The 27,759-nt window shown below is 40.7% G+C and overlaps 1 protein-coding gene across 1 annotated transcript in view; it reads right to left on the reverse strand.

The window, feature by feature from the left end:
• The window catches only part of LOC128985355 (menin-like), a 36,902-nt gene extending 9,476 nt beyond the window's left edge, over positions 1-27,426 (reverse strand). The window contains exons 1-3 of the mRNA XM_054404780.1: positions 26,758-27,426; positions 24,918-25,070; positions 138-380 (exon numbers count right to left, since the gene is read on the reverse strand). Coding sequence (XP_054260755.1) covers positions 138-380; positions 24,918-25,070; positions 26,758-27,169 — 808 coding nt within the window. The 5' untranslated portion in view covers positions 27,170-27,426. The remainder of the gene's footprint in view (positions 1-137; positions 381-24,917; positions 25,071-26,757) is intronic.
• Positions 27,427-27,759: the final 333 nt, after the last annotated feature.

A 27,759-nucleotide genomic window follows, 5' to 3' on the forward strand; every position in this document is an offset into this window, starting at 1 on the left:
ATTTATTATTGGTGTGGACTATCAAGTTGGTATAATCATTTAAAAATAGCAACCTCTTTGTGGAACAACTGGTATATATTGTTTTTCACACCATTCTTCTACGCTTTTTTTAAAAATCTGTAGAATAGTAAAGCTACCTATGGCGATCGGGAACTGTGCCAAGTGCCCGAGGTCGTACAACACCCACAACAACTCCTGTTGCAGTAGCGCCACCTCGACAACATCGTTGGTGATACTGAGCGACGGGTTGATGGTAGACACCAGTGCTGCCACCTCCATCCACCGGTCACAGATGATGGGGTAGCCGTTGACGTAGAGCCACGAGTGAGAACCGACCCCGGGCGTGACCTCTTGACCTCGCTTGTCCTCACTACCCTTGCCTATGACAGTGGCAAACATAGCTTAGTACACTTGACAAGAGGTTAAACATCTAGAGTACTATTAGGTACCTATTTTATTATATTCATATTATAGCATAAAATATTGCAGTATTAAAGAAGTTTTGTCAAAATAGAACGTGAATGTAACCCCAATTAACCTAAATACGTGCAAACCACAACAAAAATACGAAGGCAAGACTATTTCAGATCATCTATTTTATATTTCAGTAGAGTCCCGCAAACTCGGCACTCGATAACCCGGCAGTCTGGATAACTCGGCCATCACCTGGCTCAGATAATTAGTGATTTTTAGAGGCGGTTCACGAGTCACGGGTTATCCTTAGTTCGAGCGCAAAATCCAGTTATATCCGGTTTTTTGCGCCGCGGCTTGGAAATCGGCTTCACGAGTACGAGGTTACCCGCGCTCGGGCGCAGACGGATAATCTTCACCCAATTATGACAGGGATAAACCCGAGCGCAAAAAGTCGGCTTCACGGGTTTAACAGCAATGTTGCAGAAGTTTGAAGTTTAAAACGCTGTAAATTTTGGGGAAAAAGCTTGAAATTCAATAATAATTTTAAAATTGACATAAAAACTGCGCAAGATATGTTTTATACTTTAAATCCTAAACATTTAATTGAACTTTACCAATCTGTAACATTTTTGGTCAGAGATAAAAGTCTTGTTTTGTGAACATTTTTAATTATATTACTCTTTCAACAATTCTAAATATTCATGTGTTATATAGAAGTATAATGTAAACCTATATGCAAAAGTAATATATATGTTTTGTGTCATTTAGTAAGTTTGAAATGAGAGTAATAGTTATCACTGATTAAGACCACTTGTGTAAGCACAGATGGACTAGACCTATTATAATTCCAGAAGTAAGACTGTTTCAGAAATTCAGCCAGCGTAGCTTTGTAGGTAACAAGCGAATTATCATGTGTTTTATTACATAGCTAACAGTGGATAAGAAACTGTGTTTGGATTAGCAAGGCCAATTCTGGACCCAGAAAACATCTATCATTGGGCTATCAATTAATGAGGATACAAATATCAATACCCCCGCCGCAGCAAACCTGCAGACTAAGTGAATTTCCATTTGCCTGATTTGATTTTCAATTGAAAAGCCACAACCAGGACTGGGAACGGCCAATGCACTGAGTGCCGTTGAGTCCAAAAAATATCTTTTCCTACAGTTACCTAACAATGAACATGTTCTCTCACTGATTTGAGAAAGCAAAGTGGCCAATTCACTCATCAGTGAGAATAAACCCCAAGTAAAAAGAGTGGTCTTAGGAGTTACTTGAGAAATGTGATTAAAATTTAGATCTAAAAAGTTTGCTTTTACACTATTTTTAAACTTTAATTTGCTTTAAATGTCAATTTATATGTTGTTGCTTTGTCTTTTAAATTTAAATAGGCTTTACTACTGTGGTCACATAATATGAATGGCATAATATGAATAATTTTAACTGTTAAAATGTACTCCACAATCTGAAAAAAATTGGTTGATTTGGGCAGAACTCCTAGACCCCCTATTTTTTCCAGATTTCCCCCCCCCCAAAAAAATTGGTTTTCCCGGTCTTGATTTCTAGTCCCCAAGTGTACCTTCTACTAAGTGTCCGGTAACTCCATATTTTCGGGTTTGGTCAGACCAATGGTTGGCACGGGAGATTCGTACGGGCAGAAAATTATTGACGGCCCAAGCTTGGATTGAGTCGAGCCCAACCGATCGCACAAATTTTTGATTTTTGATGTTTAAACCTCGGAAATGCTCATGATTTCACTATGACTACTGAAGATGTTCTCAATTTTACAATGACTACAGAATATGTATACGATTTTGCCGTGATCAAGGATGATGTAGTTGATGACAGACTGCGGAAGAAGTTCATTATTTGACTATGACTGCTGAAGATGATATCAAATTTGCCGTGACCGCAGAATATGTTCTTTATTTTACAGTGGCCACGGAAGATGGTTACGGTTTCGCCGAGCTCGTTGATTATGTTCATGATTTCACTGTGACTGCGAAATATATTCTCCATCTTGCCGTGACTGGTGACAGTGTTCTCAATTTTAACGTGACCTCGAAAGACGTTCATGATTTTGCCATGACAACTGAAGATCTCCTGTAGGCCTACATGTAAGGAAAATAAAGATGTTTTGGATTTGAATTTATCTACTTTTCAGTGACCGCAGTTAACATGTTCTTGATCTTGCTGTGAACGCGTAAGACGTTCTTGATATTGCCCTGGCCACGGAAGATGTTTTTGATATTACCACGACCGCAGAAGATGTTTTTGAAGTTGCCATGACCGCGGTACATATTCTTGATTTTGCTGTGTTCGCCCGCAGATGACAATCGCAATCCACCGTGACAGCAGCCTTAAACAGGTTTTCCCTGTGTGAGTACAAAAGTCCCACATAGTTCCTGATTTAAAAATTTACGCAAACCCAGAATTCTCAGTCTGTATGGTCACCCTGATAGGGTCTCAAAGGGGGGGGGGGGGCTCGAGCCCCCTCTTGCCTATATGGATGGACGCTCATGTGTAGCAGGACCGACACAAGCATTCAATTTTTATACATTAAACTTACTGATTAAATAATCCGAAAATTTAAAACTAATCCTTAAGCCTGCAATTTAATAATAACTTCTTAAAAATAGTGAAATGTCGAAACCAAAATTTATCCAATCTCTGTACAGACACCTAAAAAATAGATTCTTAATACTGATAATTACAATTTTACCAAATATTTGAAGTATTACAACACCAACCCATGTCTTTAAAAATGAACTTTCATATAGTATCGGTATGTAATTTTGGAGTTATAGGTCGTTTTTCAAGTGGTCTAAAGAAATAATAATGCAGAAATTACAAAAATTGCACGTAGACAATTTAAGCTTTAAACCCTTCTAAACACATTAAATAAATACCACGTTGAAGGTAAATGAAGACATTAAAAAAAATATATAAATAAAACTTTCTAGAAGTGTGCCATTTTGAAATTGTTGGTCAAGTCATCGTCGTCTCCCGCGGTCACGGAAACATCATCGTCGTCACCTGCGGTCACGGAAACATCATCGTCGTCCAGTGGCGTACCAACGGGGGGGCAGCGGTGGCGGTCCGCCCCAGGCCCCATTCCAGGCTTCCAAATCAGGATCGTATTCCCCTAACATTGAACACGGCGATTGCCGAGGGCCTCTCGGCATTGACTATATAACACTACTAGATTGAAAGCCCCATGCATTTGGTTGTGAACAAGCAATCAGCACACTCTGGCGGGAAGGGGCGATCATAGCGCTGACGTCACTGACCAGTAGGTGCTGCCACGATGTGGCGGGCAATGAAAACATAGTGCTGTCTGCTGTTACGACGCAATGTACAGACAGCCGACAGCTGAGCCATGCTACCCGCGCCGACTCGGAGATCTCTAAATACCCGCGACAGGTTTTAGAATCGCAGCTTCAAAAATTGTGTCGCGCGTGGTTCAAGTTCTATTGGATCAAATGGGCACGTTTATGCACCGCGACAGTAGTATTTTTCATACTCCACGTGGTATATTCTCCATATATTTATATTGATTAATGTTAATAATTAGTATATAAATGAGCTCTTTACCCTTTATTTGTAATATAAATTAAATCATTATATTATGTAATGAAATCTTTAAGAGGGTTGACCCAATTCCAACTGTAAATTGTATGTGTTGTTTAAATAACTGGGGTTTTGTCATTAACGTGTACAACACTACAGGGTCTATAATTAAACAACTTAATAATCACTTCCACATCACAAACACAACACACAACATTGGATTGAGAACAGACTGATTTCTTTAATTCCCCCACAACCGGATGTGAGTTTACGCGACAAAAAAGTGTCGCTGTCGCGTGACATTTTGGTCAGCCGCAAGACGTGGCGCGACTTGCGAGTGTTGCGGTGCATAAAACCAGCCTTAGAAGTGAAGAGCGACTGATCATTAATTTAACTGCTTCGCTAAGAATCTGAGATATTAGACAGGGACTCGTATCCTAATATTTATCGTGATATTTTAGTGGTTAGTGAATTTGATTGATAAAAAAGATGTCCTGTAGATATGTATGAATTTCCTATCTAATCAAATTTAAAACGCCGATGAGAATAACTTAAATACAAATTTGCGTAATCAAACGCGTCATGTTGTAAATGTTTTGTTGTAAGAATTTATAATCAAATATTTAATTGGAATTGAGAAAGTGCGATATTTTATCAATAAATAAATAAATTGATTTACCACATATCACAATTAAATTTTAATCTATTAAGTATAGTAGAATACATCCACCTAACACTTTGAAACTAGTGAACGAGCTTGAAATAACGACCACACAAAACGCCCAAAGCAAATAAAAACTGCAAAATGTGCTCAGAGAAAAAGAGAAAGTGAAATGACAGAACATGGGGGGTGGCAGAGCGTTCGTTCAGTTCGGGTAAGGGCATTGCCTTCACACAATACCCGACAACCCCTTGGCTACACTATGATTTACAACATCTGTCTGCTATAGGGAAAAAGGCACCAGTTGATGTGTCAGTAATATGAGACATTGGTGCTGTAAAACGGGGTTAAATATTTGGGCGCACATGAAAAGAGCCCAAAAACTCAGGCAGACGCTTGAAAAGCGCCCGGACCTCCAAGGTCCCAACCAGGACGGTGCGAAAAGAGCCCGGTCTCTTTCTAGAACTTTCACAACGGATCTTCAAAGGATAAAGAACCAATAACACAGTTGAATTACATGAAATTATTTACAATATTAAAAGATACACTGTTAAAAGATACATTAATAAAATATATATTATTCAAAGATATTTACATTACTAAAATATATAGTCTGTTTACCTAACCTAACCTAACCTAACCTAATAACCTAACCCAACCTAACCTAACCCAACCAAACACAACACTATTTACTAAAAAACTACTATATATACAAACAATTTATAGTCAGCTTCCTCCTCGTCAGGTACCTGTGGAAACCCGGGCTCTTTCCATGCTTAAGATTAGTGAACCTTTTTGGGGATTAAAATTTCGGGCTCTTTTCATGTGCTCCGAAATATTTGATAGGCCTATGGTAAGCCTCAGTTTTAATTTAGAAGTGTGATATAACTGTTACATGTCCTTTAGTTCCGTTATCAGCCAATTTTATATTTATAATAAACTATCGCCATAGGGGCTCAGCCTGTGATCGATTTACTTTTTCGTTTCGATGTCCCCAGAGACCAGAACTCCTTCCTTTCCTTTCTCATTAAAAAATATGTATCTATACTACAGTATTATATAACGCAGTGGTGAGAGTCAGTCTGTCTCCACTATATCACATCAATTTTTTGCAACCGCTAAAAATGTTAAACCGATGTAGTCAATATGAAGACCTATGAACGTTTTAGGTTTATTAACTACCCTTACTTGGACAAATGTCGTACGTGGAAGGTCTATTAAAACTGTGTAGTGGGGAAAATATCATAATTAATTTGGTTCTAAAACATGTTCTAACATGTTCTAACATAGTCTAACATGTTCTAACATAACTAAAACATGTTCTAAAACATGTAAAAGTTATGTATCTGCTTTGCATATAGACCACCTTCTGCACCTTATTCTTCTCTTAGCTCATTGTTGTATGCTTTGTTTATAGATCAGGCCTCAGAGGTGGATTCCATCATACTACAGGGTGATTTCAATGTCAATCTGCTGGACATGACAAAACCTGATTCCAAGTATCTGTCATCAATTCTCCAAGCTTTGAACCTAAATCAACTTGTCAAGGAGCCAACACGTGTGACTGAATCCTCTTGTAACGTGCCGTTTTTCCCGCTCGGAATATATGCGCTATTCCGTAGTTAAAGCGAGAAAGACGTCACCAACTCTCGCCAGCGGATCGCTCAAGTCGGCGTGCTGGGAAGTTTCCAGGGTTCAGATAAAAATAATTTATTTAATTAACTCAACAACCTAGCACAGGTACAGATTTGTATTTACGCAAAAATGTAGTGTGAATCAGGTGTGAACTCAGTACCGGTAACCAACAACGCTACTGTACCATCATCATCGTTCACACCTGGGAACAGCTAATTAAATTAAATTTAAAAATAATGAAAAACCATTCAACGAAATTTTGAAACAATTTAATGTTGCAGTTTCGTCAACCTCAACACTTAGAATATTTCTTCTGAATATACTTAGCGTGCTCCACCCGACCTCGTGTTTGCACGACCTGCAGAGACGGGTTCAACTTTGCCCGCTTTGCCGCAGCAGTTAAACACCTACTGAATATCCCGGCAAAATGCCCGCTATAACCCCGTCACCCTCAATATATATTGTAAACACAATATTAAACGAAATTTGTATCCCTAAAACTCTTTATTGCCACCCACGGGAGCCCTAGCATACGCTAAAGCGGACTTATACAAGTTCTAACACCCGACAAAGATCCTACCGTGAGTTTTATGTCTAAAAGGATAAAATGAGGGTTTATCGCTAAATAATAAAAAATAATAGTACACACTATTAAGATAAAGCCGGCGAATTACCTGTATACTCCAGGGATCTTCACTGACACACTAAAGCACACGTTTAGCAAAATCACTAAAGCAATCACTCTTTCAAAGCAAGACACGTCCTAACACTGGAAATCGCAGAATTAGAATGTCCTCGCATCCCTAGCCCACAAGGGATCTCCTCTCTTTCCCCCTCCCTAACCCCTTAGGGATGGGGAATCAGCTGATTCACTTCCCAGCTGATCGGTGACGTCACGAGTTCAAACTTGGCGCTGTCACAACACAACGCCAAGACAGCCGACAGTAGTACAGGTTATGTTGTTAATGTTGTTATGCACCTGCGCCGACTGTGAAATTATACGCGGAACTTTAATATCATTGCTGGTTTAAACAAAAAGTATAATTTCCACCCGTGACGTGTAGCTTAGGGTCCGACAAAGTGTATGCATGTTATGTACGTGATATTGTATTCGTGATCGCGGTTCACCACCCTAGCCTAAACAACAACTTTGACCGTACTTCCCAAAGGTGTATATTAGGTATGGGGGTTACCCGGAAACGGTTTATCACTCGTTTTGTACACAACGATGCTATACTGTGACTTGTGAATCTCAACAATAGTGTCTTTAGTGATTTGCCAAAAGTGAGGTTATCCCTACTTCAACCCTAGGATAGGCCTAAAACAGCCTATTTACCTTACCATGATAGGTTTACCACTATCACCAACCAGGTAAGGAATAGGCCTACTGATAATTAAATAATAAATATAAAAACTTAACCCCTCTATAATTTTGACCCATTACACCCCCCTCCTACTTCGGGGAGCAAAAAAAAAACCAATAAAAAAAAGAATCCACACCTAGGGTTTAAAAAAAAACCTAAGTCACCCTTTCCACAAAAGGCTTCAGATCCTTCACGTGAACCACATGAGGGGTTTTAGAGCTAACGTCTTCCACCTCGTAGACATTCACCCCCCTTTTACCGGTAATCACGCACGGACCGTGAAACTTTGGAGCCAGTTTACCTACCACGGCATCCGCCGCAGATGATAGTACATGCGCTCTTCGCAAAACCCGGTCACCGATCTCATAAGTCACCTCACGCCGCCTCAGGTTATAATATTTGGCCTGACGTTGGTACGCAGCTTTGAGGTTATGGTGGGTTTGGCTATAGAGTTCCCGGAAGGTTTTGCAACGACCTTCATAGACCTCACCCACCGACGGTTCAGCCTCCTCCCCGGAACTCTCAAAGGACGTCCCATAAATCGTTTTTGGGGGTTTTAACTCCCTCCCAAAACAGAGCATCCCCGGGGAGAATCCGGTTGCGTCATGTCTAGCGGTGTTCACTGCAAACTGAAACTCTTCCAACAGCCGGTCCCACCCCTTGTGATTGTCCTTCACAAATTGGGCAATCATGGTTTTCACAACCCGATTCGGACGCTCAACCGGATTTGACTGAGGGCTATACGGGGCCGTGGTTTGCAATTGCACGCCCCATTCAGCGGCCAGGCTGCGGACTATTCGAGAGACAAACTGCGTCCCATTGTCGCAGATCATCACCTCTGGAGCCCCATAACGCAGCAACACCGTCTTCAATTTCTGGGACACGTTCTGTGCGGTTGCGGCTCCTATTGGAGCTAGCTCCAGCCATTTACTGAACGTGTCTTGTATCACCACCAGAAACCGATGGTTATACCGTGTCCTTGGCAAAGGTCCGATGAGATCCACAGAAATTGTTGACCAGGGACCCTTTGGGCGTCGGAAATACATTTTACCGGCGGGTTTCGTTTGTGCCACCTTGTAGGTTTGGCATTGAGGACAACTCCGGACATAGATTTTGACATCTCCCCTCCAACCCGGCCAGTAATACCGAACGGCCACCCGGGCCATCGACTTCTTTACACCCAAATGCCCTGCCGTCGGTAAATCGTGGTTCTCTTCTAAGACAGCTCGCACCCGGTCAGGGGGAACACACATCTTCCAGACTGGGTTTTCTGCATTGCCAAAGGAGCGGTATAACTGTCCAGCCCTAACACAGTAATTCTTAAACCTTCTGGGCCGGTTAGTCACCAATGCGAACATACGTTCGTACCATCGATCTTTAATGAACTCCTCGTCCGGTTCGTTATCACCAGGAACGAGTGTAGACGCGCCAGTTTCATCACCTGACGGCATAGAGCCCACTGATGGCTTGTCACCCTCGACAGCCTCACTACCTTCCACGGCAGCCACCCCCGTTGGGTCAAGACAGGCTTCGTCACCCAAATCACTTGGCCCCAGGCCCACTGGATACCTGGATAAGGCGTCGGCTACCCTGTTTAACGTGCCTTTGCGGTACTTGATTTCAAAATCATGTTGCTGGAGCTCCATGACCCACCGAGCTAATCTACCGCTCGGTTCACGTAGTTTCATGAGCCAGCTGAGAGCAACATGATCTGTAATCGCCACAAAGTGGTAGCCTTCCAAGTAGGGTTTAAACTTCCTGACTGCCCAGACCAAGGCAAGACACTCCTTCTCTGTGGTAGAGTACTTGGATTCCTGGTCAGTCAGCAGACGGCTCGCATACGCGATCACCACCTCCTTGCCCTCAACTTCCTGGGTTAAGGCGGCACCCAGCCCCACATTCGAGGCGTCAACCTGCACCGTGAAGGTTTTACTGAAGTCGGGGCAGGCCAATACGGGAGAAGAGCACAAAAGCTCCTTCAACTTCCGAAACGCAGACTCTTGCGCATCACCCCATTGCCACTTTGCGCTTTTCTTAAGCAGATGTCGTAGAGGCGCCGACACCGTCGCAAAGCCTTCAATAAAGCGCCGATACCAGGACGCCAGACCCAAGAAACTACGCAGCTTCTTGATATTGGTAGGTATCGGGAACTCACTAATCGACTGGACCTTCTCAGGGTCAGTGGTTATCCCCTCAAAATTTACCACGTGTCCAAGATACTTTAACTGGCGTTTGCAGAAGTGGCATTTTTCGGGGTTCAACTTCAAGCCAGCAGCACAAAGTCGGTCAAATACTAGTTTCAGAAGTTCGAGGTGCTCCGCAAAGGTCGTCGACACCACTACTAAGTCGTCAAGGTATGCAAAGACCTTAGGTTCAAGTTCAACACCTATAACCATATCGAGCAACCTCTGAAACGTCGCACCGGCTGAGTGTAATCCAAAGGGCATAACGGTAAACTGGTACAGCCCTCGGCCGGGAACCGTAAACGCGGTTATCGCCCGGCTTTCAACTGCCAGAGGTACCTGCCAATACCCACTCTTAAGATCCAATGTGCTTATGTACTTGGCTTGGCGTAACTTTTCCAGGATTCCATTGATCCGGGGTAAAGGATACGCATCCTTAACTGACGAGTCATTTACCGATCGCATGTCAATACAAAATCGGTAGGTGCCGGATGTTTTCTTAATCAACACCACCGGTGAGCTCCAAGGACTCGTGGAAGGCTCTATCACCCCTTGCCGCAGCATGTCGTCAACCTCTTGGTCAATTATGGTTTGCATGGCGGGGTTACGCAGGTAATACCGCTGTTTAATGGGCACTGCACCCTCTTTGAGCCGAATTTTGTGCTCAACCAGCGAAGTCAGTCCCGGAACTGCCTCAAATTTTGGCAACTCGACTCTCAGGAACTCTGCCAGTTTATGTTCCTCCTCTGGTGCAAGAGCGTCAATCGCGCTGAGGTTATTACCACCCGTCCCGATGACCTCCGTAGGCAAAATCACCCTTCGATCAACGCAGATCAGGTTAAGCTCCTCTAAACACCTCATGCCCAGAATCAGATCGCACGTCAAATTCGGGACATAATACGCCTCCCAGGTATGGGCTTTTCCGCCCACCCGGCCTGAAAGCTGGTACAAGGATCCCGCTTCACGGCTCGAACCATCAGCCATTCTCATTACTACACTGACGGTGGTGGGGTTCACACCCCTGTCGACAAGGAGTTTCTGAATCCGTGACCCTATAAGATTGACACTAGCCCCAGTGTCGACCAGTGCTCGGAAGGTTTCGCCAAACAATTCAACCTCCACAAAGGGTCTAACGTCACCCCGGTCGACACCTTCCACGGCTCCCGTGAAACCCTTCACATATTCGAGCCACTGATGCCATTCGTGGGAGGTCGTGTGTCGTATTGCTGCCCCGGACTCGGCTGACCTCTGGGGCTCTGAGTCCGGACACCGTTTCCCGCACGACATCCGCACCGGCACGTGGTAACGCCCTCCGTCTTGCAAAAATAGCAGCGCACCCTCTTAGGTTTCGGGCAATGCCTAAAACGGTGGCCACGCTGATCGCAATTCCAGCACACTAACCCACTCCTTTCCGGGTTATGCATGGGTCTCAGGTTCTCACCGCTGGGCGCACACCTATTCAACTCCGGCATTGTTCTGGGTTGAACACCCCGCCGAGTTTCAAGACCGGCACAATCTACATTATTTACCGCAGGACCGGAAGTAGCCATCGTCTCCCCCTTAGCGCAAGCATCGACACCCTCGGTTAGCATGGGTTTAACCGCAGCGTGGTCAAACACCCGCTCCATCCTACGCTTTGACACATAAGCCGTTTCCGGAACAAGAGCTAGAGACGGAGGAGGGGGAGGCCGAAAAGTACTTCGATCCCTCAAGTAAGCCTCATATTCCTCGGCCCTCCGAGTCAACTCTGGTATTGTAGCAAAGTCACTACGCCGTACCATAAGTTTATAATCGGGTTTCATATTCGTATAGACCAGGTTTAACTTCTGCTGAGCAGAGAATTCACCACTGCGCCGAATCAGGGTTGATATCGCTGTAAGATAACAGCGGAACGACTCGTTATCACCCTGCGTACGCTTGCGAATTTCCTCGTCAAGGTAGCGTCGGTATCCGGGAGGATAAAACTGGGTTTCAAAATCAGCCAGAAAATCAGCGAAACCAACCCAAAAACTCCTCTGGTTCCGATACCATAACAGAGCTTCCCCTTGAAGCAGCTCTGGCATTGCTCTTAACACCTCCTCATCGCTCAAGGAGTAGGTTTCTATCAGTTCACCAAGCCGCTCAACAAACGAGACGGGATCTCTTCTCCCATCGAATCGCAAATTCCACTTCCGCACAGAATCACAAATCGAAGTAAACTCGCGACTACGCTTGTCAAGCATCGGTTGATAATAGGTAGAAGTCGTAGGCAAAGTTAACTCTCTATTTCGCCTAACCGTATCACCACTTGGCTGTCCAGAAAACCAAGGCGCAGTACTCGGTCTATCACGGAAGTTGTTTTCTCCCACCGGCCTAGGTAGCCCATCTGTATACGGCGTATAGTTGCCCGGCTGTAGGTAAGGACGAGCATCTGACCGGGTTCTCAAAATTGAGTCACCCCACAAGGGCTGAGCCACGCCCCCAAGACAGGGCTGAAGACCTACTCTAGCCGAAGACACCCCGGTTGCAGAGGATACGGGTTCAGGCTGAATTTCAGTCGTTATAGGCCGCTGGAATCCGTCACTAAAGGTGACAAGGCTACCGGTCAAATTAAATGGGCCAGTCTCCTTACGTAAACCGTCTATGGTTGACGTCTTTGGTTCTGACGCGGTTCTCAACACCACGGCCAAGGTCTGCCTAACTGTGTCCACGTCAGTGCCAGGCGGAAGCCCCAGCATTTCACAAACACTATCCGCAACAACATGTTTGGCGTCCGACCCCACATTCTCGCCTGGGAAGGAGGGAGGACGTTGATCACCCCCAGAAGCACTCTCAGGCATGTAACCAGGTTCATGGCCCGTAGCCGTCACCCATGTAGGCTGTTGGGCTTGGTTAATCATACCAGCCTGAGACAAGAAAGGCCACTGACTCTTAGGGTCCTTCCAGAACTGGCAAAACCTTCTCCTCAGATCTTCCACCTTCCCTCGAGTGTCTAGTCCAAACCTCTCCATCTCACGTGTGAGGTCCTCTTTACGCAATTCGTGGATCCACCCCACGCGAGGATCATCGAACGGAGACCTCAAGCCTTCACCCAAAATTGTCGGGTTTGTCCTTGGGATCACCCCTAGAGTCGCAGGGGGTATTACATCCCGCGTGACATTGAGAAGGTTCGCAGTACTACTGGTAGTCACATTAAAGGTCCCAGCGCAAGTTGTCACTACTACCGGTACCGTGGTAACGGTTTGAGCAACCGACGACTCAACCTCAGTGGTATTCGGCATGACCGTAACACGGGCCTAATCAGATAAAGTCAAAAATAAAATAAAAAATTATTAAATTAAAAAAAAATTAAATTCGCCCACGTCTATGTATAGGTGTTATCACACTTAAACCCTTATCACCAGTTATAACAGTTAAATAAAATGCCTAAGAGCCAACAAGCTATTTAAAAGAATAATAAAGCAAGTACTAAATTATCAAATCAACACCAAAATAAAAAAAAAAAAAATTATACTATACACCCCACAACAATAAATGCAGGTTCAATAAATAAAAAATATACAACTGACGATAACTGGTTGCTAAGATAAGCACAAAAGTATCGGCCAAAATTGGCTATGCTGCGTGGGCTAAATAAATTCACAACCACAATTTTAAATAATAATTGGTCGTTAACTAGTTTTACTTGGTCTTTAGTTAGCCTAAAAACAAGCGCTAGTTCCCTCCAACTGATATAAACCAGCTCAAACTTAGGATACGCTAGGTATATGCTAACCAACTAAAATCAAAACACAACTCCAGTAAAACTAAATCCAAATCAATCAAAAAATGTCTACTCGTTCGGGCGCCAATGTAACGTGCCGTTTTTCCCGCTCGGAATATATGCGCTATTCCGTAGTTAAAGCGGGAAAGACGTCACCAACTCTCGCCAGCGGATCGCTCAAGTCGGCGTGCTGGGAAGTTTCCAGGGTTCAGATAAAAATAATTTATTTAATTAACTCAACAACCTAGCACAGGTACAGATTTGTATTTACGCAAAAATGTAGTGTGAATCAGGTGTGAACTCAGTACCGGTAACCAACAACGCTACTGTACCATCATCATCGTTCACACCTGGGAACAGCTAATTAAATTAAATTTAAAAATAATGAAAAACCATTCAACGAAATTTTGAAACAATTTAATGTTGCAGTTTCGTCAACCTCAACACTTAGAATATTTCTTCTGAATATACTTAGCGTGCTCCACCCGACCTCGTGTTTGCACGACCTGCAGAGACGGGTTCAACTTTGCCCGCTTTGCCGCAGCAGTTAAACACCTACTGAATATCCCGGCAAAATGCCCGCTATAACCCCGTCACCCTCAATATATATTGTAAACACAATATTAAACGAAATTTGTATCCCTAAAACTCTTTATTGCCACCCACGGGAGCCCTAGCATACGCTAAAGCGGACTTATACAAGTTCTAACACCCGACAAAGATCCTACCGTGAGTTTTATGTCTAAAAGGATAAAATGAGGGTTTATCGCTAAATAATAAAAAATAATAGTACACACTATTAAGATAAAGCCGGCGAATTACCTGTATACTCCAGGGATCTTCACTGACACACTAAAGCACACGTTTAGCAAAATCACTAAAGCAATCACTCTTTCAAAGCAAGACACGTCCTAACACTGGAAATCGCAGAATTAGAATGTCCTCGCATCCCTAGCCCACAAGGGATCTCCTCTCTTTCCCCCTCCCTAACCCCTTAGGGATGGGGAATCAGCTGATTCACTTCCCAGCTGATCGGTGACGTCACGAGTTCAAACTTGGCGCTGTCACAACACAACGCCAAGACAGCCGACAGTAGTACAGGTTATGTTGTTAATGTTGTTATGCACCTGCGCCGACTGTGAAATTATACGCGGAACTTTAATATCATTGCTGGTTTAAACAAAAAGTATAATTTCCACCCGTGACGTGTAGCTTAGGGTCCGACAAAGTGTATGCATGTTATGTACGTGATATTGTATTCGTGATCGCGGTTCACCACCCTAGCCTAAACAACAACTTTGACCGTACTTCCCAAAGGTGTATATTAGGTATGGGGGTTACCCGGAAACGGTTTATCACTCGTTTTGTACACAACGATGCTATACTGTGACTTGTGAATCTCAACAATAGTGTCTTTAGTGATTTGCCAAAAGTGAGGTTATCCCTACTTCAACCCTAGGATAGGCCTAAAACAGCCTATTTACCTTACCATGATAGGTTTACCACTATCACCAACCAGGTAAGGAATAGGCCTACTGATAATTAAATAATAAATATAAAAACTTAACCCCTCTATAATTTTGACCCATTACACTCTTCTACCCTGATAGATCTTATAATTGTAGAAAAGAATATTAAACTCGATGTTGGAATGATTGACACAGCGAAGATTCTTGATTCTGCTGGAAGAAAAATAACGGATCACAATTTGGTTTTTTGCAATTTTCCATATTGTAAAAAGAAGAGCAAATCGAAATATGTAACTTACAGAAATCTGAAAAACCTTGATGTGGACCTCTTTACCGAACTAGCATCAAAGTGTGACTGGGGTGAAATAGCTTCCCTCAAAGAAGTTGATGAAGTTGTTTATGCTCTAAATAATAAAATTTTGCACATTTTCAATTCTTGTGCACCGGTTGTGAGAAGATGTAACGAGGAAAAGAGCTCCATGGAGAGACGATCATATTTTGTCTCTGACAAAAATTAAGAACAATTGCCATAAAGCATTCTTGAGTTGTAGGAACAGCTCGACCAGATCTGCTTACACTAAAGCAAGAAACACATTAAACTCGGCCATAAGAAGCGCAAAAAAGCGGTTCTTCTCAAGTCAATTAAAGAATAAGGACCCAAAAGGTTTTTGGTCATCGTTGAGAAGCAATGGCGTACTGGGCTCGAGCAGAGAAAATGAGTGTACCTTCTCTCCTGAGGACTTGAATAAATATTTCTCCACAATGGGCGGCAAAGGTTGTTTAGACAGGGGCAGGATTGAGTTCTACGCTGAGAACCAAAGTAGCCAAGTGAAGGATAAATTCTCATTCAGTCTAGTGACAGAGAAACGAATCAGGGATGTCATGAGCGGCATCACAACCCGAGCTGTTGGTGTGGACGGCATTTCTGTTGATATGGTTAAATCGTTGAGCTATTATTGTGATTCTGCTATTTGTCATCTTGTAAATTTATCCATGACTACTGGCATTTTTCCCAGTGCCTGGAAACAGAGTATTATAATTCCGCTATCAAAAAAGACCAATGCTTCATGTGTTTCTGATTTCAGACCCATTTCAATCCTTCCAGTGCTTTTAAAATATTGGAAAAAGTGATTGGAGAGCAATTGGTCTCGTATCTTGAGTCAGAGGAAATTCTTCCTAAAACACAGTCAGGTTTTCGAAGGGGGTTCAGCACTAGTTCAGCTCTTCTGAATGTCATGGATGAATTGATTTGTGCAAGAGATAGAAATTGGGGTAGTATTGTAACTGGATTGGACTTTTCACAGGCATTCGATTCAGTTAGTTTTGATCTTCTGTTAGCCAAACTGAGTTTTTACCAATTTGATAGTCGATCTGTGCAGTGGTTTTCCTCCTATATCCGTAATAGGTCACAACAAACTCGAGTTAATGATCAGGTTTCACATTTTTTACCAAAAGTGTCGGGGGTTCCCCAGGGCAGTTGCTTAGGTCCTATCCTCTTCCTGATTTACACTGCCGACCTTGAGTCACAGCTTAGTCACTGCTCTGTCTATTCTTACGCCGACGACTCGCACCTTATTTTATCTTACCCTTTGGCTGAGTTTCCTGAAGCAGTCACCTGCATGAATAGCGACTTGATAAGTGTTAATAAATGGTCTAATGATCATGGTCTTCAGCTGAATCCTGACAAGTGTTCTGTTTTAAGAATCGTAAACTACTCTGTGCAAAGCCAACACAACAAGGATACTGATTGTGAAGTTCTTCTAAATGATAAGCCGTTGCCTGTTAGCGATTCATTAAAATTCCTTGGTGTCAAATTGGACTCTAGGCTCAATTTTTCTGAACATGTGAGACACATCTGTAAAACTGTTGTTGCTAAATTACGATTATTTAATAGGTTTAGGTTTGTTCTACCAATGTCAACCAAACTTGAAATAGTTCGTGCTATAATTCTTCCATCTATTTATTATGCTCTTCCCTCTTTTGGTAACAGCCTTACTCAAGAGAATATAAATATTCTCACAAGACTTCAGAACAGTGCTCTGAGATTTGTCTTCAACTTAAAAAGGTCGGATCATATCAGCGAGTATAGGTCAAGGGCAAACATCTTGACAGTTAAACAATGCTGTGATCTTCAAACCGTTCTAATTGTTCATAAAACTTTGTTAACGGAGTGTCCCCAATACATCAGAAGGAAACTGGTTTTCAGGTCTGAGGTGAGCGTTCGCCTCACTCGGCAGGAAGGCTTGCTACACTTGCCACGGGTCAGAACGGAATTAGGGAAGAAAGCCTTTTCTTACTTTGGGCCCCAAGCCTACAATGCCCTTCCAACTGACCTCAAATCAGTAAACCTCTCTAGGTTTAAAAGGGGTTTGAAAGATTTATTTTATACCGATAATAATTAGCCAGTTGATCTAAAATGTATTGTTGCAATAAGTCTAGTATAAGCTGACCAATTACGTTTAGTTTGACAACAGTTGTATTGAAAATCAAAGAACTGTACTTTGAATAACGCTGGCTAAATAAAGACGTTTTTCATTTCATTTCATGTTACTATTATTATATGGACTTTAAAAAAAATAATACTGCAAGCTAAATGTTAATTATTATTACTTTAAACGGTAGGAGTTGATCCAACTCCAGAAACGTTGAGTATCCCAAAACACAAGAAACATTGATGAAGTTCAAATAATAATAATGGTGTAACAATAGTCTTGTGAATATTTGTTTACGAAACCAGTAGGGAACTGTACAAAGTCTCTGTGTTTTGGACGATTTTGATATTGTGATATCAAATTTACACTGCTTAACGTATAATTGAAATAGCCTTCAAAATACTCAGCCTTTTATAATACTAGATGTTTATAAATGTTCACAAATCAATGGGAAAAATAACCAAAATGGGTATTTGAATTTTTTACCAGCAGGAATATATTACAAACAATTAAAAATCCGAAACGACCTTCACCCCCAACATGGTGATTTATTATATCACAAGTGTGTTTCATACATAATTGAAGTTCATTACCTAAACAATATCCTTTGTTTGGTGATTTCAGAGATAGAATTGACATTTCGCATGTATACTTCTCCACTGTGTACATACAGCAGAACAACGTTTACAATTCTTTATTTTTTAAACCATTGTTCGTATAACAATAAAATATAAAACACTTGCATCATTCTTGCATGCTAATCTTTTACGCTTTGAAAAAGAAACCTCGCTCGCCCAAGATTGGGATTACAAATTTCCAAGGACGAAGCGAGGGAAGCGTTCACAGAAGAGAAACTTTTATTACCCTGCTAAAAGCCCTAGCTGAATGACAAGTGGCCCTAGCTGAATGAATATTGTAAATTACCGAATTAAATGTAAAACCTGAATATTGTAAAAAATAGAAAATAAAACATATTACCATCGACTATATAACACTACATATATAAAATTTAGTGTTATATAGTCAATGATATTACCGAAATAAGTTTGACATTAACAGTCATCATACTGAACAATGAACAATACAACTTAATAGTTCATCTATGTCATGTTTTGATACCTCTAGACAGACACGATTATCACTACATAACGTCTTCATTTTACTCTTAAATCCAATACAGCAATGTATCATATTATATTTTAGTAATAAGATAATTATTAGCATTTTTAAGACTAAAATACAAACATTTATTTTTTTAATTGATTGAAAAGTATTTAAGTATTATAGTATATAGGTACTTGAGTTACTGGAGACACCTTTGAAACACAACTGTTATTGCCGTACAAGAAAAGTAGCCATCTAAACACATCTAATAATTTGTACTTTACGTTTTCTTACCGCGGCAAGACCTGTATTTGTTTTTTTTTTGTTTTTTATAAGTCTCAGTTATCTTTCAGAGGTGTTACAGTATACGTATTAAAATTTATGGGCTTTATTTTAAAAAATGATTCACATATTTTATTTTAGGTAACACATTTAATTTCATTAAATAAACACAAATGCATAGTATTTTTAATATAATTATTTAAAACTTATTAGCCAATTCAACTAACCTCCTCAGTGCCTAAAATATAAAAAATCGTCTACAATATGAACTATATTCGCGATTTAAATTATTCAATCGTTGATTGACTATTTTTTTGCTTTTAGTAACTGTAGATATGTGCTTTGTTCTTTGTGCATGCTATTATTTATACTTTTTCATTACTATTTACACTAATTATATTCATGGTTATACGTAATAAATATTATTTTTACAAAATTTTTTTAATTTCATTTACCACTATTTCAATTTAAGTATCACATCACTTTGTAAAAAGTGTAATGCAAAATGCCTGAATTATTTTGCAATGCAGATTTGTCACATTATTTTTCAAACCAGATAACGAGAACCCAAGCGTATGCAGGAGTATATTTTCTTTTAACGCATTAAAAAAACATTTATTTGTATACATACAGCAGAACCAAATTTTTGACCAGGGTGTTTTATATTTTTATACATTGGGTTGTCTGTAGCTGCCGATGTGGGGTCTTCATTTGCTAAATCATAGGGCTATAAACGAGGGATCGTAAACTTTCACCGTACCCCATCTTACAAAAGCCGAGATATCCTCGCGGTCACGTCCCTGTGGGCATTGACTATGCAGCGGGGGTGTTTTTACAGTCTGGGAGATCCAAACAACAGGTTGGACTCAACAAGTTTTCTTTGTACTGTATATAAGCAAATAAGAAATAATTTTTCTGTTAATTCAATTTATCTTTCGATTATTGTTTGGAGTAAAGAAATTACTAACCTTCACTAAGCGTTGTAAATGTTAAAGATTTTTTACGATGATAATTTTTAGAATTAATAAATTTTGCACTATTTGCTTTAGAATTATAAGGACCATCACAGAAGAATTTCAATCAGAATTTTTTTTTTTTTCAAAAATCCATTTCTTGGTTTTGTCATAGTTTTATGGGAAAATTACATAAGTTTCAAGAACTTTTGAACCCTAGTTTTTACCGGAATATGGGGCTGCACTAGATGTTGTTAAGAATAAAAAGTTGGCAAAGTCTTTGAAAGTATCGTGGTAGATAGACTGAATCCTTTTCTATCCAAAATAATCCATCCTTCCCAACATGGCTTTATGAAAGGCAAGTCTACTGTCTCCAATCTCCTGCTCTTTCAAGAATATGTCTTGTCTGCCTTTCGCAAGAACTACCAAGTTGATGCAGCCTACATTGATATGGCAAAAGCCTTCGACAAGGTCGACCATACAATTCTTGTGTCTAAGTTGCTGGGCTACGGAGTGGCTGAACCTCTTTTGTCATGGATTTCTAGTTATCTTCAAAAACGTTCTCTTGTCGTGAGGATTGGTTCTACCACTTCCACTCAGTTCTCACCTTCTTCAGGAGTTCCACAAGGTTCTTTGCTGGGACCTTGCCTCTTCAATGTTTTTGTCAATGACCTACTAGACAATTTAACTGTAAAGGCCTTACAATTTGCTGACGACCTGAAGATTTTCACTACTGTGTCTACACCAGAAGACTCTCAAGAAATTCAAAATAGCCTTTCTGAAATTGAGGATTGGTGTGTCAGGAATAACATGTCTGTAAATCCCAGTAAGTGCTCTTGTATAACCTATCACCGCATCAAATCCCCAGTCATGTACGTATACTCCATTTCTGGTACATCCATTCCACGGTCCCAGTGTATAAAAGACCTAGGCGTTATTTTTTCCAGCGACATGGGATTTTCTGGGCATATAGATCACATCAGTAACAAAGCAAACAAGATGCTTGGTTTCATAGCAAGATTCTCCAGAGGCATCGACAACCCTTCTGCTCTTCGCTCTCTGTATTGTTCCCTTGTGAGACAGCTAGTGGAATATGCAAGTCCCGTGTGGTCGCCTTACACTGTTGGCAATAGGACGAGACTGGAGGCTCTACAAAGGCGTTTTCTTCGTTTGGTTGGTGTCCGGCTGGGTTTTGCCTATCTTGATGTGCCTGTGGAGGAACTGTCCAGCAATCTGAACTTGTCACCTCTTGCCCTGCGACGTGACGTGGCTGATGTTATTCTTCTCTGGAAGATAGTCAATGGTCACATGAACTGTCCAGATCTCCTAGCTGAAATCGACCTCAGAGTGCCTACAAACACAAGATCTCGAGATCTGCTGTGTCGAAGATACCACTCAACCAACTTCGACTTCAACAGTCCGCAAGGTTTACTCGCCTGGGAAATCGAGTTGCGTCTGGGTGTGACCTGTTTTTTGATGGACTTCAGCAGGTTCGTCGGCAGGCCTCCTCTCTTCTTCTTTCTGGGAAAGACTAGTAATTAATTTATTGTTGTTTGTTAATCTTTATTTTCTGTTGTTGCTATGTTAGAGTATTTATTGTTGTTTGTTAATCTTATTTTTTTGTTGTTGTTACGCTTTGGATATTTATAACCTGTTATATCTTTGTTAACTTATATTTATCATCAAATTTTGCTTACCTATTTTGTTGTATTCAACCATCATGTTTATCTTTGTAAATTGGCTGCTGCCGTTGGAAATAAAATAAAATAAAATAAAAAGGATTATCACATACGAGTACTTAATTCAATCAAAACAGGGGTTTTCTTTAGAAATTAACATTTTTTCTTGTATTAAGGGATATTTTGTTGAAATACCATAATTTACAATGGAATTTTAACCGTAATTTTTACAGAAATTGGAGTTATACTATTTTGTTCTGAGTTACAACATACTACAGTACTATTTTTTCAAAATCGTTCGGTGATTTCAGACATCAATTCAGTGGATATATCCACTCAAAACTCATACTCGAAAATTTTGTGGTAAACAATACTTTATCCATGTACTAACTAGTATGGGGAGAAATTAAAAATAAGTTGTCAAAGATTTGCTATACCCTCCTGAATAAACTCGTACCGTACCAAGCATACGGACGGTACGTGCAAATGAGTAAACAAAACGCGGTATCAAGCGCGCAGCAGTAGCCTACTACATCAGGAGCAATGACCTACATCGCATTCACACAGCTGCGCCGCCACCGCCGAGTACATCGCGAGCGCGGGTAATCGTTCACTCCGCATCGCCGAGTCTAGTCCAACAGTTTAGTCTAGTCTAGTCCGCCGCTAAGCTCAGTCCAGTCCAGTTGGCAGCAACTGCAGCGCGCCAGGTGACGGTTCCATGAACTTCGTGGTGACGGTGCTGCGATCTAAGTAGAGGGGTCAGTACTACGTGCGTCCACCGTGCACAACACAGTACATTGTAGAAATTTCCTGTTCACACGTCCTCCCGCATAGTCTTCAATCTAGTAGTGTTATATAGTCAATGCTCTCGGCCTAGGAAGGGGCCTTACTTGGGTCTCAAAAATTGGAAAATAAGTTTTGCTGTTAGAATATAATTTGTTCTCACAATCACCGGAAGCGTCTGCAAAGATTGCACGATCGAAAATCACGACTCCCAGCGATCGTTACATTACCAGCGATCGCGGGTGACGATAGTGTCTCGCAAACGCGAAAGATGACATGGAGATTAATGGTGTTAACGATTTTGCCGCGATTGCGGGGGACGATAATGTTGTCCACGCGTTTGCCGGAGATGTTAACGATTTCGGCATGTAGAATATGTCCCTGCGACCGCAAAAGATGTTCACTATTCCACCGTAAACATAGGACATGTTAACGATTGCTCCGCGGTCTCGGAGATAACCCGTGCGACTGCGGGAGACGGAGATTACGGCCCCACAAACACGGACGCTCACGATTTCATCTTCACCGAGGACAATAATCGTTCATTTTGCCCCAATCACAGAAGTAGTTTGGACCAATTATAGTACAAAAAATAATGTATAATATAAAGATAATATAATTATACAATGTATTTCTTACAAAAATAGTATCTCCTAAATAGAAATACCCCCGTCGCAGCAAACCTGCATACTAAGCGAATTCCCATTTACCCTGCTTGATTTCTACTAAAATATTCCCTATAAATTTTCAGATTTATTTCCTATTTAAATAACATTATTAGTGAGTAGTTAGGTTTGCTGCTACGGGGAAGATGTTGAGGTGTGTTTTTTCAATTGAAATATTGATAGCTTAGTATGAAATAAACCAAATTGCCAAATTTGATTAAAATATATCCATAAACAAGCAAACTAGAACAGTTTATTTATTCTCCATAAGAATAACATGGGAATTTTAAATTTACAATTTTTTTTAATTTTCCCCGTAGTCAATGAACATTCAAAAACACTTCAATATACTAAATTATTTGTTTTTTTAAGCTCTTCAAAATGGTCTAGAGAGAAATTTAGAAATTTAAAGTTTTTAGGGTCAAAAACGAGAAAAACCCATTTTTACCCCATAAAACCCCCCATAAACCCCTGATCCCATGGTCCGATTATGCTGGTTCGCGAACTCGTTCGAATAAATGTAGGTTTACACGTTTGTACCAAATTTCATCAAAATCGGATCAATTTTGCTCGAGTTATCGCGCTAACGGACACATATATAAATATATATATATATATATATATGAATTTGAACGGATGGTGTTTTTGGCCTCTGGGGACCTCAAAACGAAAAAGTAAATCGGTCCCGGGTCTAGGTCTTACCATGAGACCTACGGTAATAGCTTATTCCCTATATGGGAAATTCGCTAAAAATTAAAAAAAATGTCAGCAAAAAACCTGATTTGTGTTACTTCATGGAGTTCTCGATCTCATTACGACTCTCCAACTCATAAAAACGTAAAATGTTAATAAACTTAAAGGAAACTTTAATTTAGCATCATTAAATTTTTCTTAAATACAAAAATTGATTACATTTAAAATAGTTGAAGTAAGCTCATTTAATTAGTGATACAAAATAGGTACATTAAAAGCATATATTTCTTTTTACTTCTAATCACTGATTAGTTTAGGGTTACTTTTTAAATAAACCCCATGGTACCCTGTTTAAAATAATTTTATACATAAAATAATTTTAAACAGGGTACTATGGTATTTATTATTTTACTTGTGTATAGGCCTATATATATATGTATGTAAAAAAGGCCCTCTCATCTAAGCCGCCCCAGGCCCCCAACTATGACAGTACGCCACTGTCGTCGTCACCTGCGGTCACGAAAACGTCATCGTTGTCACCTGTGGTCACGAAAACGTCATCGGCATCTCCCGCGGTCACGGAAACGTCATCGTCGTTTCCCGCGGTCTGGGAAACGTCATCGTCGTTTACTGCGGTCACGGATACGTCATCATCGTCATGTGCGATTGTGGCATAATCACTAATAAATCCCATGGGAGTAAATGGAAATCATCATTGTCTCCCGCGGTCAAGGAAACGTCATCTTCATGCGCAATCGCGGTAAATTGAAAATTCCCGGTAAAATACAAAAATCACGCATAATTCCCGGTTTTCCCGGTCAGTGGACACCCTGAGTTAACAGGTCATTAACAGGTCAGTGGATGGGATGACCTGGGTACATGCCATGTACGACAATTTAACGCAACAGTATTTTTTTCAATGGTCTACTTTGACATCGTAGGACACTAGGATCTAGATTTTACATATTCAGACTAGTCCTAGAGCATCACACCATTGTTAAACCTATTTGGCAGATTTAAATCTGGGACCTAAAGGACAAAATATCTGGTGTTTTACCACCAGCTCTTTTGCAAAGCGTTCATATAGGACCAATACAAAGTACTGCTGGCGCGTGAATGTCCTTCAAAAGCTGACCTCACATTGAGAAATGAAATGGAATAATTTTTTCACACGGTGGTGAAATACGCTACTACATTGTCAGCACTCAACATGATAAAATCAAGTTTTACAATCATTCCTGAAACTGTTTAAGATGATTGGCATTTAAGCCTACTTATTTTACTCACCATGCCACGTAACTTCTGCTGTCTGATCTCCGTTCTCACCAAACACAACCCAAGTATGATCCTCGGACAGGGCAAGATGAACGTCACTGAACCCTAGCACCTGACAAGCAGCCACCACTGCGAAGGCCACACCAAAACAGTCCAGCTTGTTACCTGAACAAAACACTCTTGTCAGAAAACACCATCAGTAGGTAGGTACCGTAACCGATAGCTTATTAATCTGCAAAATTGGAATGTCCTGTGTTTAGCATCCATAACGTACTCTTTTACTTGGCAAGTTAGCAGAACTTTGAAACCACAATTCAACTGGTTAAACTGTATGTTTACAAAACTCTTAGGACTAAGATGATGCGCATATATTTTTCCATATTAAGTTAAGTTTAGCCTACAGTCGGGACCACGTAAGTTTGCAGTTGAGGGAGGAGCCTATTTACCATATGGTTTTGAATGAACCAATGAGAACCGTGCACTGCTGCCAAAACTTATAATAGGCTACCAGCTGATTTGAAAATATTGCTTGGTATATTTTAATTAGTGTTGTCAACGGGCGATGTGGCGATGTCGCACTAGCCTTGTCTTGTGATTGGCTGTTACCAACTGCAAACTTACGTGGTCCCGACTATAATCTATCTTCGTAATATTTATAATTGAACTGTAGGTACCTAATCTATTTAACAATAGAACCTATTACTGGTGACCTGAAAAGCCACAACCGGTTGTATTTTAATTTATTTAATGTGATGTGGTAATTCACATGTTATAGCTTAGCCCTACTTATGATTTATTTTTGCTTTAAGTTATTGATTCGAATTAGGCATAACTTAGGTGGGTCGGGTTGGATAAGGGGGTCTTCACTCTATGTATAGGCCTACCTATCTACATTAGAGTTAACTCTATGAATGCACTGTATGTCTTTGAAAGCGGCAAAACTACCGTTGCCCTTGTTTTGGTAGTAGCTTAGTCTATACGTTTAGCCTATATGGAAGTTTACACTAAGGGCGGTAGGACCGCTGCGCAACCATAATGCCATATTGGCGGCCACTGTGTAGCCGTCCAGTGCCGCTGCAGCAGGCGGTGTTTTAGCCGCTCTTGTCCATGCAGTGGCGTATGAGATCAATTGGCGTTTACACATTTGGCGGGTTTTATACCATTTCCTCAGTCAACTAACTTAGAAGTTGTCAACAGCATCATAGATTTTTGCAATTGACATCATTAAACTGTGTAGGTACGGTACCTATCAGCCTATGTGTGTTTTGTCAATTTTTGCAAATTTTCCACTTCTGTTTATAGGATTGATTCAAAAAACGTGATTTTTCTGTTGCCTTCTTTTCCTTCGACTGCAAGTTATTACAAAAGTGCTAATAGTTAGGCAAGTCGACTGTTCATTTCATAATTTAGTTAAATAATTTACCTACTGATTAAACCAATGGAACATTAATCATAAAACAGAGAAGCCACTACAAAATAATGTGGTAGCTTAGAGGTAAATAACAAACATCAAGTTACGACAGTAAGTAAGGCCTAGGTGTAGTGTCTGTAGCTAATGAAATTGGCAGCATTTTTCTGGATATATATGGGTGGCAGTATTATAACCGCTACATGTGTAAGCAAGCCAATTTTCTCAAGCGGCTTCGGTGATATAGGTATCCTGCCTGCCACTGCAAAAACCTCTCTGTCTGTAACCAGCGTAATGAATATAACTAAAGTTAAGTACTTAGGCTCATTTTGAACTTTAAAGTCGGTTTTAAGTTTAACTTATAGGCTAGTTAGGGAGTAGGGTAGGCCTAGTTAGGGTCTTAAAAGTAAGTGGCCCCAATGTAGGCCGAGCCCAACTGTGTACCTGTTAAATAACTATACAGACTCTGTAGATGGGCTCTGTCTTTGTAGTAACTTCTGGTTAAGGAATTCCAAATAACATCTGATACCCTCTTCACTAGTTCTCGAGTGGCATATTTTAAATCACTGTACAAGGACATGTCAACTGTTGATTTAATAATAGTGTGAAATTTAGTGTAAAGAGTTTCCACAATGTGGTATTCCACAGGCACAAGATGCCCAAACTCATCATTTTCATTATTAGCCGGATAAGGCCTATTACATGTCATGGAATTTTCTATAGCACCAACAATAATTGATAGAAGTGCTAAATCAGGTTCAGGTTTCCTCTCTAATTCCTTCTTAAAAAATTTTACAACCGAAGGAATGTCTTGTAGCGGGAAAACTTTCCGATCAAGCTGTCGAAAACCCGCCATGTCGTTTTGGCAAGGTGAAGGACTTTTTGTAATTACGTTGTTGTACCGGCTTTACCAGAACTTGCGATCGCCATAACTACAACACTGCACGAGATAAACTAGAAATCATCTTCATTACGGAACTGAACTGTTTCACGATTTCACAAAAATCACTTTCACTGGCTCAACATAAAACAATATAAACAAGGACTAATAATAACAAGTTGATTGGATTGATCACAACCACAACAAAAGCTCAGCATTCAGCAATAATAATCGTTTAGTTAGTAAACAGCTGTTACAATTCCGATTCAATTGACGTGTGTCTGTGACGTCGGTCAATGCGATATTAATATGATCAACGAAGACCGAAACATTTTTCTTATATAGTATAAAGTGACTGCTCTGTAATATCATAAATATGTTTGAATTTAATTACTAGTAAGATATTAGTGATAGGAAGAAAATTACAACAATTGTTTTTTCTCACAAGAGGTGATGTCAGCCACTTGTCACAGCATAAAACAATTGGAAATAATCTAAAAGTGAACTTTTTGTTGAGGGGTTTTTGAAATATGTAACATTTTGTCATGATTTTGTTATGTATATCT

Source organism: Macrosteles quadrilineatus, unplaced genomic scaffold (genome assembly GCF_028750875.1).
Source record: "Macrosteles quadrilineatus isolate MER2022 unplaced genomic scaffold, UCM_ALF_1.0 Scaffold_2__2_contigs__length_208266976, whole genome shotgun sequence".
Classification (NCBI taxonomy): domain Eukaryota; kingdom Metazoa; phylum Arthropoda; class Insecta; order Hemiptera; family Cicadellidae; genus Macrosteles; species Macrosteles quadrilineatus.